Below are 13,475 nucleotides of genomic sequence, written 5' to 3'. Positions count from 1 at the left end.
GACTTTTTTCAGGAAAACGTGTGTCTTACTTGCTTAGGGTTTTTGTTTTGTTTTTGGAGGGGCATATAAATCTCGAAAATAATTTCACTTTGAACTGAAGAAATGGATCGTATTCCAGAGAGGATTTTTTCTTGCTGTACAGGAATAATTAAATTTTTTTTCCAGTGGATTGTAAATTATTAATCACAGAAGTTAAAGCTGGAAATGCCTATTAGATGATCCAGTGTATTTCCCTGCTGGTGGGGAATTCAGTCCTCTGGCAGTGTCTGTCTCAGATATTACACTTCCAACTCATCACAGAACATTTTTAATTTTTTTCCTTCTTTCTCTTATTCCTCCTCCCCTGCCCTTAAGAGTTCATTTGCCTGTGAGTGTACAATGGAAGGAGTATGGACATGCACATAATGCAGTTCACATCCCTTATAATTAATAAATGTTCAGGGATATCACAAAGAGCATATTCCTCTATGCTTTTCCATAAGGCAAACTTTAAAAGTTTTTAAAGCACTGTTGGAGTCTCTTTACTGGCAGAAGGCCCTGTAGATCTCTGCACAGTATCTCTGTCTACAGATGGTGTAGAGAGCTCTTCTTTCTGAAGGTTTGTAAAAGCAAAGCCTTCTCAGGCAAACAGTGGATTACAGAGGCATGGAGGGATTTGCTGTGGGTTGGAACTTTGATAGCGAGGCAATTAGGAACTCAAATTGAATATTAAAGATTGATATACATAATGGGAGCACTGCATGCATTACTGCCTTGTCTTTCACATTGAATTAACATTGGTAACAACTAAATTTGGTGAAGCTCAGAATCTGTCAACAAATGTTGAGCAATGATGTCTTTAATATTCCCAGGCATGTGGCTGAAAACCTTTTGAAGGCTGAGGGGTGGAAGGCGGCTTCCTGTTTGTAAGTCAATTCTTTGCAAATTTTGTTTCCTGCAGTGCTCTCTTGGAAAAATTTGAGTTCCTTTATTAGCATATATTTTAGCATGGATAATTTCCCCTGTGTTCCCTAATAGTCATAAGTGACTTGATCTCTTCTCTATGACAAATAACTAAACTAAAGGAAAAATTTTCTTCAATGCAAAAAGGCCCTGGGGTTAAATGTTCTCACATTTAGGGGGTTGTTGTTTGGCTGGTTGATTTTTTTTTTTCCTTTTCTTTTTCCCTTCCTTTTTCATATGTGTGCTTTGTAACAAACCACACAGGGAAACATTTGGGAAGGTGCAGCAGTGCTGGATGCATGACCTGTAGCAACAAGCAGTTCAGATTTGCCAGCTGTATTTGTGTTGAATTTAAGGGATTTTAACTTCTGAGAATTGCCATGGAGTATTTAATCCTACACTGTGATACATCTAGTGTGACAATACAGTATATTTTGCCTTTGTTACATTTTGTTTTACTGCTAAGAGTGTTTGCATTTCCTGTGCCCTGGGAACAGAGGCAAGTTCTGTGGCTGTCCACCCTGGGGCCAGGTTTCAAATCTGGGTGTTCCATAAGTCACTGATGTGCTCAGGCGGATGCTTTGATCACATGCAGGTGTCTGGGCAGTGCCTGCCTTGCAGAGCTGAGGCTGAGTTTGCAGCTGCTGGGTTAGTGGTTCTGTTCAGGATTTGGGCTTTTGGCTGATCTCTGGTGGGTGGTGTTTTGGTTTTTTTCTGAGGTAATGCTCCTTTCTGGTGCAGTTCAGCTTTTCACTAAAGGTGGTGCCCACGTCTGGGCTTAGGGAGCAGTGAATATGCAGAGAATGTTTTAAAGCAGCTCCTGTAACCCCAGTGCAGTGCATGTGAGCCTGCAAAACAGATTTCTGTGCCACCAGGAGAAAGAGGTGTACAGTGTAAGTACAAGTGCATGCAAGATGCATGGCATCCATTTTTAACAAATCACAACAATACACATATCTTCCTGCATTTTAGGAGCTTCCCAGATCCTTCTGTGGTACAGTGACCTTCTACAGATAGAAAACTGTGTTGGAAAGGAAGGAAACCCTCTTTGTTTTCTTTTGTATCTGAAATACCTTTACAAATAACTAGTGTTGCAGAATTCAGCTTTTTGTGTGAGAACAACAGGTCTGAGATGTAAGGAAAAGTACACAGCTTGACAGGATCTTTTGTCAAAATCCTGCTCTTCTATTCTTACTCTGTTTGTGGCAAAAGCTAACTTGCTACAAAAGGTGAACCACATAAGGGATTTTTACTTTAATGTGTAGTTATCAAGAATTTGTGTGTTCATTTCTTTAATCAAATTGTTGAGACAACCACAAATGAAAAAGATGAATTTCCTGCTTGACTCATTTTAGGTAATGTTGCCATTTTGATAAAAATCCTATGATAGTGTTCAGGAGATGAAAACCCACTCTTTTATTTTAAGTTCTAGTGACTAACATCTGTATGTGACCACCCTATGTTTATACAGCAGGTAAATAATTCTGTAGGGGCCATCCATCAGTTTCACGATTTCACAAGAACACAAACCCTCTCCTCTCCCAGCACCCCAAGAGGATACAAATTAGTGAACCAAGAAATGATGCTGTCGTGGCAGGCAGGCTGCTCCTCATTCCGTATGCTGGAGGCATCCCTGCTCCCACCCTCTCCCCTCCCCCTGCTCACACCGTTTGTGCTCTTGATAACACGATGGCAATGATGACTGGCCCTTGTGCTGCAAACTTCCCTGCCTTCCCCATGGGCTGACAGTGTTGATTTGTTTGCAGGTGCACGCCAAATTCCGCTATCCGTTCTACTATGAGATGTGCTGGTATGTTCTGGAGAGATACGTGTCCTGTGTGACCCAGCGCTGCCACCTCAGCAAGGAGTACCAGAGAGAATCAATGGTCATTGGTGAGTGAAGCCCTCGAGTGCACGTTCACAGCTGCTGCTGCCCCCTCAGGCTGGCTGCTGCTTTGCTTTCTGCAAAGCACATTAGAAACTGAACTGGAGAGCTGGAGAAATTCTAATGAACTCTTTCTTTATTTTGGGGTGGGGAAGAGTTTTGACTCTTAAGTGTTTCCATGAAGTACCAACCTGCTTTGAATTATATGTATCAAACATTCCCTTAGCAAGTGGATCCCAGAAAATAATTTTTGGATGTGTTTGTTCGTTGGTTTCAGTAATGTTTGTGTTGGGATGATCTGCCAAACAGTTGAGGATTTACTGCCATGTTCAGCACAGCACCTCAGTAGCCAGAAATGTGTGTATTGCAGATGTGCTCTGGTGGGGTGGGTATTTTGTCCTTTTGTAGAGCAGCTCCTGTACAGAACACCTTGTGGTCACTAAACCTGCCTTCTTTCTCTTCTCTTTTCCTTAAACTCTCCTGTAATTCTCTGGTGACTGGGTTCTGGTTCTGCAGAAAAGCAAACCCAAGAAAACACCTACACATATCTCCATGATCTGTAAGCCAGGTTCAGGGAGGTCAAGGAAACCTTTGCAACAAGAGCTGAAAATGGACCAGAGGACAGACAGACAGATGTGCCTGAGGCTTTACCTTGGCACTGGTGTGAGCTTTGCATCAATGTGTGCCAGTCCAGTTGTTGCTGTGCTGAACTGGCCTCTTTTTCCTCCTTTTGATGGAAGGTGGTGGTGGGCCATGTTCCCTCTGCTTTTAAGCACAGAATAGCTGAAAATAGCACAAGCACCAGCTAAATCTTAACTGATACATGCTAAGTGTGGAGGAGGACTGAAGTATTTCTGTGCCTCCTGCTCCCTGAGGTGCCACTTGGAGTGAACCTGGCATGACTGGCACTGCCCCAGGCTCTGGACAGAGAAGGGAAATGTTCACCTCTGAACACAGTTCTTAGTAGAAGGGATTGAAGAAGTTACAGGCAGGTGTCACTCTCCAGTGAGTTTTACTGAGCAAGAATAATTTAAGGGAGCTAATAATCTGTGTAGATAGGCCAGGGGGAATTCTTGGGGTCACTGGGCATTTGGGTGCTTCATGTTTTAGCTCTGAGACCCTGGTCAGAAAGGTTGGTTAAGCAGAAATTCTGTGTCCAGAGGAATTTTTCTCATAAGATTATCCTAGAGGAGGAAAGGATGAATTAGCCCTTTGGATCAGCTCTTCAGAAAGCAGTGACAGAAGTGATAACTGCATTCTTTGGAAAATAAGGAGCAATCTCCTGTTGTCTAAAGCACTGGCATGGAAAGAGGCTGGTCCTGCAGGCAGGGCAGAGGTGCCAGATCAGCCACATGTAATTTCAGAACAAATTAGCTGTGGAGAGTGGATGGTTCAGGATATTGAGATGGGACCTTTTCCAGCTAAATCACCAGTGTGAATTCCAGCCCAGCTCCATAATTACTGATAATAGTTTGGTGATCCCCACGAAATGTGCCTCAGTCCAGTTAGCTGGGAGATGTTCCAGTCATATTTAACTCACTGGGAGCTATACATGTCCACTGTCTAGAGGGAGCAGGATTGTTGTGCATGACCAAAGAGTGCCAGCTCCAAAGGCTTCAGGAAAAGGAGCCTGGCTACTTGGAAAAGGGTTTGGTGGTGACTTGCTCAGGGTCTTGTGACCTGTGGTGGCTTCAGTTGCTGGCAGAGAGAGATGTATACTTTTGTTTTGTCAGAAACTTGGGGTTTTGTTTTTATTTCTTGGCAGAAACTTAACCTTAAAATAATTATTTTAGTGGGGGTTGTGGTTCAAAAGACCAGGTCTGCTATACTGCTAGATCTTTCACTTAGGCATTTGCCAAATTCAAAGGTGTAAAGGTACATTATTTATCTTTACAAAGCTGCATTGCTTTGTTCTGTGGGAGTAATACAGTTTCAAATACTTGCTTTGCTTTTCTTTTAACCAGTCTGTGTGCAGCCTCTTGACTCGAATCTCTGTGAACTGAAATCTTTGAGTTAAAACTGGTTTGTTCTGTGGAGCTGTATCTTGATATTGTTCACTCACTGAGGGATGGGATATCCTAAAGACATCAGTGTTCCAAACCCTACCTTCTTTGTTTTTAAGCATTTCTTCAGCACTGAAAAAGTCCTTAAATTGTCTCTTCCTTAGGGACTTCTCTATCTGCAAGCAATTTCTTGATTTCCCATGAGGGAGTATCCCTTGACAAAGAATTTCCCATTATTCTCCTTAAAGAGTAATGAAGCAAAGTACTTAACTTCTCCTCAAGCCCCTCTGTAGATTTAATCGTCTTCTGTCCTTCTTGGTTTAAGAAAAAATCTTCATATCCTTGTATTCATTTTCAGAAATTTCTCATGAATAATCTAAATGTTTCTCCTACTTTTAAAAAACAATTTCCTTGACTGGAAATTTGTTCTAAATTTGTTCTGAATGTCTGTTTTCTGCCTTTCCTTTTGGGTGCTAGAACTGTCTATTTTTCACCTTCCAGTTGTGCTGCTTTCTTTCCTTACAAAGCTCCTGGTACAATGATTGTAGTGGATCTTTGAAGTTAAGAAAGTGATTATCAGTAGAGGAGGACATTGACTAGAGGTAGTGCAGGACACTGCCCACAGTCTCTGGGATTCACAAGGGAGTAGTTCTCATAAAATTTGTGGGGATTCTGTTCTCCTGCGTAAAGAAAAAAAAATTACTGTCTTGATAATGAGCATTGTTGGAGAACACAGAAAACTGAGTTAATCAGCAGTTGGATTTTAAGGATATCTTTAGACTTTTAATACTGTGTTTTATAACATGTTTTTATAACATTTTATAACATACACTGTGTTTTTATAACATAGTATTTATTTGCTTTTACATGAAGGTTGTTAAATTCATAGTGACTTTCAAGACATAGTCTGTTCATGAAAGTGTATTTGTGTGATTGTGTTGTGGTACCTCTGTCCTGATACTTGTATGCTGCTCTAGCAATTTGTATTGTTCTTTGTATTTCTGTTTTCTAAATGTCTCCACTCACAAAACTTCAGACAGGAAAAAGCCCCACCTCTGTGGAGGCACGGCTGAAACCTGGAGTCTTCCACTCCCTAAATAAACCCGTGAGTGCAGCTCTAAATGAGGTGGAAGATGATGGCCGTGCCTTCCTCCCCCATTCCTCAGGCCAGGATGAATTTCCAGGCTGTGTCCTCCAGGCCGTGTGTGAGGCTGTTCTGCCTCAGATCTCTCCCAGGAGGGCAAACACTCAGGGGGATGACGACATGACAGCAATCACAGGCTGCTGTAAAAGCACACAATCTCTTTTTCTCTTTTCTTTTGCTTGTCTCTCTCAACTGGGACATTTGTCCTGCCAGCTGAAATCAGAAAGGAGCCTATTTGGGTTTCCTACCAGATTTGTATGTGTGCTGTTTTTCAGGGTGGATGTGTCTTCATTATTTTTACTCTTATCATGAATGAGTCTGTACTGGATGTTTTCAACCACAGTTGACCTTCAGTGAGATATGGATGTTGAGAGTGAGCTGACAAAGAGTAATTGGGAGAAGATCCTGGGCTATCAGAGACGTGCTTTCTCTGTAGCCTGCAGCTTTGAAGATTCCCATTGCTAAAATTTTAACAGGATGGCTCTAACTGTATGTTAAGCCTGATGGATATAGAAAATATGCCCTCTGGCACAGTGAAGGAGCCATGTCTCTTTTTTCCCCCTTCTTCCTCAGGGGATAGAATAGATTTGCTTATGATAGACAGGTACCTGAGTATATTGAGTGGCTCCTGTATGGGGTGCTCCATGCAGTGGAGCAATGGGATACATTTCCAGTATGCTCAGGGTTTTTCTGCTAATGAAAATGTCATTGCTGTCTTCAGCAGACTGATAGCAGCTGCTGCTCCCAAGTCACAGTGGCAGGGTTTGGAGCTGGGAGTGGCAAGGTAGACACTACACACTGGACTGTTCTAAATAGTTCAGAAAGGTTTCATGATTATTCCTGACCTCCATCCCTTTCTTTTAAGTTCTGTAATACAGCAAGTTGATTTTCAGCAAGGAAGGAAACTGTGTATAATTATTCTGGAACAAGTGGATAACTGTGAGGAAAGTTAAGTGGTCTGCCCAGAGCCACAGGGAAGTGAACTGCTATAGAAAAGATTTCTAATGCTCTGTCCTGTGGTCAAGTCTGTGCTGCTCCACCTCTTCACTGAGCTAGATCACAGACTGGTCTGTATGAGCTGGTTTTATTTGCTTTGAGATGAGGGGGGTGAAGGTATTTTTGCATTAAGTTGTGTGGGAGCCCAGACTGGATAACCCCTCTGAAACTGGGGTTCAGACCTGGGACTCACTGGGGCACTGACTCAGGAGAAGAAACAGCTGAGCTGAGCAGGTGCTGTTCCCTACAGAGAGACTTAATAAACCAGAAACCTTCAAGTCAGTGGAGCTCTGGTAATACAGTGCTTAAAATGCACTTCTCAACAAAGTAAATGCAGATTATGCTTATGTAGGGCCTCAGCTCACAGCACAGTAACTCTGTCAGACAATGTTTTCATTGAAATGAATAAATAAAAATCATGGCATGTTGCATTACAACAAAACACTTGAAAACACAAAATTGAATCTCCCTCACCTTGAAGTTATCCTTCCATTATTGATTCCCTTGGTGCTGTTTTTTTTTAGATTAGCAGCAGTAGCAGACAGTTGTTGTGTTTGGAGAGCAGCCTGCTCTTAATCCGGCGGAGCAGCAGCAGCGCTGTAATCCCCTGGTGCTCCAGAATAGCCTGGGACACTCCAGGTTAGCAGCAAGCCCTGTGCCCAGGGGAGGCTCAGGCCAGGCATGAAGTGCCTGCCGGGCATGGAGACAGCAGGGCCCTGCTGTGCTGGTTTCTTTGGGCTTAGATGGGAGTTGGTTTTGCCTGTCCCTGCCCAGGTGTGGCTGCCTGGTGCCGGTGGCAGGGACGCGGTGGCAGCTGGCAGAACAGAACTGCCACCCCCCTCCGTGTGCTGCCTCCTCCTGGGAGAGGCCCCCAGTATGCTCTGGTGCTCCACTCCTCTCCTGCCTTTTGTTTCCATAGATTAGAGCAAGAGACAAAAAGTGGAGATGTCTCTTGGAAGCTTTTTCTCCTCACACCAGAGCGTTACTTGGAGTAAATTATTCACACCTCCATAACGTGATCTCCCTCGTTTTCTTTAGGCCTTATTTACACTTGTGCTTTGCCCCAGTTACAGCCATTAGTTCAGCACAGCTACTGCATAGGAGGACAGAAACACAATTTTCTTTGTGCAGATTTACACCACTTTCTGTTAATGACACTATCCTGGCAGTGTAGGGATGTGGATCTGCTTCCACCCTCTCCTGTTTGATGCCAGAACTCTGGCATTTTCTCCCATTGAGGCTGGGCTTTGTGCTTGAGTCAGTTGTAAAACAGCTCACCAAGGCTGTGTGGCTCAGAGGAGGGGGCTCCAGCCCTGGATCCAGCAGCCTGGATTCTGACTCCTGGTTTTTCCCTAGATTTGATGTGTGACAATGAGCAAATCGTGCTTTCTCCCAAGCATCTGTTTCCTCAGTTGTAAAATGGGAGAATGACATAAGCTGATTATGTAGCCTTTGAGGTGGGTACGTGTGCTTGCTACTGTGGACAAAGGAAAAACAGTGTGAAATAAAAGTTGGATAACTGAGTGGGTTTTAAATGTTCTAGTTAAGATATTTTCTAATCCTGTTTATTTTTCTAAGAGAAGCATGGGGGTGTATTAGCACAGAGCAGAGAGGAGGAGCTGCTTTGGAGTGCTGATGCCACCACCTCAGCACACAAAATAATCTGTGAGGCTTTTTTGGAGGGTTGCAGGGAGGAAGTCACCCTGCCCTGTGGATGGAGCTGGATTTAGCTGCACCCTGCCTTGCTGATAGCTGGTGTTTTCTGTGGCTGCCATCTTTTCACAGGCATTTCAGCCTAAACTTGCCTTTCAGGAGTCATTTTATGGCCATTTTGGTTTTGAGGAAAAACGCAAGCCTGTCTGAAGGAGTAGAGTAGATAGAGATGCTGGGTTTTTGCAGAGCCTGTAGCAGCAGCACACTTGCCCTGGGAAGTGTGAGGTGACCAACTCCTGTCTCTGGGGCAGTAACACCCAGAGCTGAGCTGGCCCTGCAGGGCTTTACTGGGAGCTGCAGGGCTGGGCAGCCAGGCAGGCTGAGCAGGGACACTGCCACTGCCTGTGGCACCTCTGACCAGTGTGTTTGTGACAGGATGGTGCAGACTGAGCACAGACAAGGAATGTCTCTGTGACCAGGAGGAATTCTCCAGCTTGGAACTGGGCTCCAGCATTTGAACCTCGCTGTTAAACAGCCGGATGCTGAGCTTTCTCATTAATGTCCATTTAATCCTTCCTTAAGCATGGTTCACATTGTCCTAATCCAAAGCTACTGCACTGCAAAGCATGGAAGCTGTGAAAGGAACTTTTCATTAATTGTTCTCTCACTTTTTCTGTGTGACTTCTGTTTCCTTTGCAGTGTGTTTTTGTTTGCAGCTTGATCTCATACCCATTTCAGCCAGTAATAAAATTCACATTGATTTAACTGGGTGTTGCCAGTGTTAACTGTATTTTCCACAGAAATTCCTGCTGTTGCTAGCCTGCATTCAGTGTTGTTCACTTAGTCAGGGAAATTGTGTCTAATAAATAAGAAAAGATGTGTGCTTGAGGGAACCATGGCCACTGGTTTCCTACGTTGCTTTCACCGCTTGATTGCACGGAGTTGGGTAACAATTGGGGCTCTTAGGGGGAAATTAAGATTAATAGATCTTTAGACTCAGAAACTTGCCTTTAAATTTTCCTGAGAAGTACTTAAAATGTATTGGGAATGGCATTAAGAAAACCAGTAGCATGTAGCTGTGACAGTCCCTGTGTTTCTCAGCGTGTTTTGTCTTGTTGTCGTAAAATAAGCACAGTTGAAATCCTGTGTCTCAGAAGAGCAATGAGTATTCATGCACTAACAACTGGGGGTTCTTGTTTTATCAACAGTTTGTTGCTTGCAGAGAGGAAAAGTAGTGAGGAGTTGATTTTGTGCTGTGCAGGGTTCCTGGAAGAATGATGATGTACAGCATTTTAACGTGCCTTCTGCCATCATTTCCCCCTCCTCCTTCTGTGCTAACTCTCCTCTTAAAGCTGTAAAGCTGCCGAATCTGGTCTTTTTCGGATTTGTGGGAAAATTAATTGTGTGTGACTTAAGAGCTCTGCCTCCTCCTAATTGAAGGCATAGAGGACTGAAGCTTTGAAGAAAGCATAATTTTTCCCTAAATGTTTCCCAGTCATTTGAACTGAGTAGATGTTAATGAAAACCAGCATTAAAACAGACAAACAAGCGCCCCCCTCAAAGAAAAAAAAATTAAAAATCAGCTGAATAAAGCCCATTCCTGTCACATACTCACTAAACCATTCTCCAGTGCCCTTTGAAATAGGCAGCACCTGGCCCCAGTGGTACAGAAGTGCTTCAGCTGTGAGGTTACACTGGCTAAAAATTCAGCATTCTTTTTCTAACTTTCAGATGCAAAAAGAAAACGCAGCACAGACAGCTACTCATCAGATTCGTGGTTAGACATGGATGAAGAATCTTGTGATGCCCATCTCCAGGAGGAGAAGGATGACAGCTTGGATAAGAACTCCAAATCCTTGGTGGATGGCTCCTCCTCACCCAACAGCACACACTCAGAAGGGAAGGAGGCTGCAGGGAGGAAACAAAAAGCCACAGTAATGAGGTACCTGAAAAGAACTTTGTCTAATGAGTCAGATGACAGCATCAAATCAACGACCCCCACGGACTATCCCAAAACACCCACGGGGTCTCCAGCTACAGAAGTTTCAACCAAATGGACTCACCTCACAGAATTTGAACTGAAGGGTTTAAAAGCCCTGGTGGAAAAGCTTGAATCCCTCCCAGAGAACAAGAAGTGTGTTCCAGAAGGCATTGAGGACCCTCAGGCTCTCCTGGAGGACATGAAGGTGGGTGTGATAACTTGGTGATCCACACAAACTCTGCTCACACAAACTCCTTTGCAGAAGGCAAAGTTCTGCTGCAGAGGGGTGGCAGCTGTGTGTGGTGACCAGCTCAGGTCAGGCTGCTCTGCCTGACAGGGAAATGATTCCTTGAACCAAAGCTGTCTCTGGCTCCTGTTTGCAGCCAGGTTTAAGTGACACAGTCCTTTCTGGCTGTCACAGTAGTGGCCAGAAGTTTATATCCTCTCATAATTCAGCACTTGTTATGTTCCACATGTAAATATTATACCTCAAAAAGTCTGTTTATATTTACAGTCTTAATCAGCCCTTTTTGGTCTCGTGTCTCCCTGGTGTACACCTCATTAGCTGACACATACAAAATGTAAATACTTGATTGCAGCTCAGAAGATAGATTGTCTAACACTTCCAGCTGCTTTTTTTTTTCCTTCACCTTTTCCATTTTCCTTTCCTCCATTGCCCTCTATAGGTTGATAATTATTCTCCACTGGTACAATATATTGGTTTTGGAGCTGGTGTGAGGAGTGAGTACTCACTAGTGACACAACTTCTCTGTGGATTTTCAGTCTGTGAACAGCATGGATCTTCAGTTACATATTTTCTATACACAAGAGCTCTGTAAGGCACAATCTGAGGGGAAAAATACGTGTTTATGTGGTAAATGGTGAGGGAGCCTGTGCTATTTTAGTGCAAGTGGTGTAACAGCTGCTTAGAAAGGCTTCAAAGCCATTAGAGTAGGCTGAACATGTGCAGTGTGCAGTGGAACCATATTCCCTGATCTTGGAGCTTGGAAGTGTGATACACTGCTCTCATTCTGGTAAACCACAAGAGCTCAGAAATTCTCTTCTTGCAAAATCAGGCACTTTGTACATGAAAGTGGACACACCTGCTCAAAGCTGCAGATGTAGATTCACGAGCTTGCTCTGGGATCAGTCATTTTTTCATCAGAACTCAAAATGAAGACCAGAAGTTGAATTGGTGGTGAAGCAGGAAGAATGGTCATGTTACTTCTCAAGCTTGATGCCCAGGATCATTTTCACTTAAAAATCCAGAAAGAGGTGCAGCATTTAATGGCTGTGCAGATGTTGCGAGTGGGATCCTCTCCCTCTCTGGAGCCAGACTCCAGAGTGCTGTGAGACATCTCCCCAGAACACAGCAAGGTACCATATGTGAATCTGGCTTAAAGCACTGTGTGGGAGTATCTGTTTTCCTATTCCTCTCCAGAGCAGTGGATTCACTGACTACAGAGATGGAGAGCTACAAATGGACTGTTAAAAAAGGCCAATATCACCTTTTTGGTGATACTGTGCTGTAACTGGTGCTAAGTGAGCACCTGCCAGTTATGGTGTACAGCTTGATGTTCCATCTCCTTTGATAACTGCCTGCTCCTAAACTTTCTGTCCTTGCCAGCACATGCTGTAACCATCAGGATGTAGCCCAGCATCTGGATACTGATGGTTCCCTGCTGGTTAAAGAGTCCATAACCACATCTAAACATCAGACATGCAGCAGGATTGTTTCCCCTGGAATCACCTCTGGATGTCTGGCCAGTCTGTGTCTGATTAGCCAGAGTGAGACTTTTTAAAAACCATGTAAACTCAAACATCTTCTTGAACAGTGTCTAAAGAACTGCTAAAGAACTTTCTCACCTATCTTTGTTACAGTATTGACCCACATACAGACCAGCCCTCAGTCTCCAGAGAGTGGGAGTCACTATGGCAGAGTAAATTAATTAAAGCCCATGCAGTCAGCTTCCTCCATAACTCCCTGTGGCTGCACAATCCCCTTGCCAGGTGCTCTGAAGGAATGGGGGCACTCAGGGCCAGTTGAGTACATTGCCTGCCAGGTCAGGGGGGAGTCCAGGATTCCCAGCACAGGCCTTCTCTTTGCTCATCCTCAGATTGTCACAGGCAGCCAGAGACAAGGTGTGACCCATTCCCATCTACTTCTGGGACCCTGGGTGCAGCAGCCATCCCTTCTTCCTGCCACTGTTGATGTGGCAGAGAGCAGTGCAGTGGAGCCAAAGCATCTGATCTCCTCAGAGCATGAGGTTTGTTTTATTCTGTTTATTCACTTAAAAAAAAAAAAAAAAATCAAACCCAACTGTGTGAGTGTGTTTAGAGCTTTTACCTTCAAAGGATGGGGCGTGCTGAGGGAGGAGTTGCCAAGTGACAGATTTTAGTCCTCTGAGCATGCTCCAGCATAATGGATCTGGGGTTCCTTGGTGTGAGGATGCAGCAGTTCCACCCTTGCTGTTCCATCAGGTTCTGATGTTCAGCCCCTTTGCTGGACAGGGTGAATCAATGTTCCCTTGGGGTTCCCAGGGATCCCCACCCTCTGCTCCACACATAATGGATGAACTGTTGTTATCACAGGGAACTGGTGGAGATTAAGATAAAAGTAATTTTGGGTACTGGCTTTACATGCACAGGACAGTTAGTGTATATAACAATGATATGTGCAAAAGATGATTTTAATTATATTGAAACAGTCGTGGCTTAAGATTTCTGCAGAGCAGGAGTTCTGATCTTTAGCACCAGATCCCAAGCCAGGCATGAGGAAGAGCAGGAGCACACAACTCATGGCACCCTGTGGAAACTTGACTTAAAAGATTTGCCCTGTACCACATAAAGACAGAATGGCAGAGGAAGAAA

At 43.9% G+C, this 13,475-nt stretch overlaps 1 protein-coding gene across 8 annotated transcripts in view; it reads left to right on the top strand.

The window, feature by feature from the left end:
* KDM2B (lysine demethylase 2B) overlaps positions 1–13,475 on the top strand; it is a 103,726-nt gene that overhangs the window by 48,100 nt on the left and 42,151 nt on the right. For all 8 annotated transcript variants that reach the window (XM_054645618.2, XM_077187821.1, XM_077187822.1 and 5 more), the window contains 2 exons: positions 2,709–2,835; positions 10,355–10,809. In XM_054645618.2, coding sequence (XP_054501593.1) covers positions 2,709–2,835; positions 10,355–10,809 — 582 coding nt within the window. The remainder of the gene's footprint in view (positions 1–2,708; positions 2,836–10,354; positions 10,810–13,475) is intronic.

This window comes from Agelaius phoeniceus, chromosome 18, assembly GCF_051311805.1.
Source record: "Agelaius phoeniceus isolate bAgePho1 chromosome 18, bAgePho1.hap1, whole genome shotgun sequence".
Classification (NCBI taxonomy): Eukaryota; Metazoa; Chordata; class Aves; order Passeriformes; family Icteridae; genus Agelaius; species Agelaius phoeniceus.
Note: the sequence above shows the minus strand (reverse complement) of the source record. Positions and strands in the feature narration are given on the sequence as shown.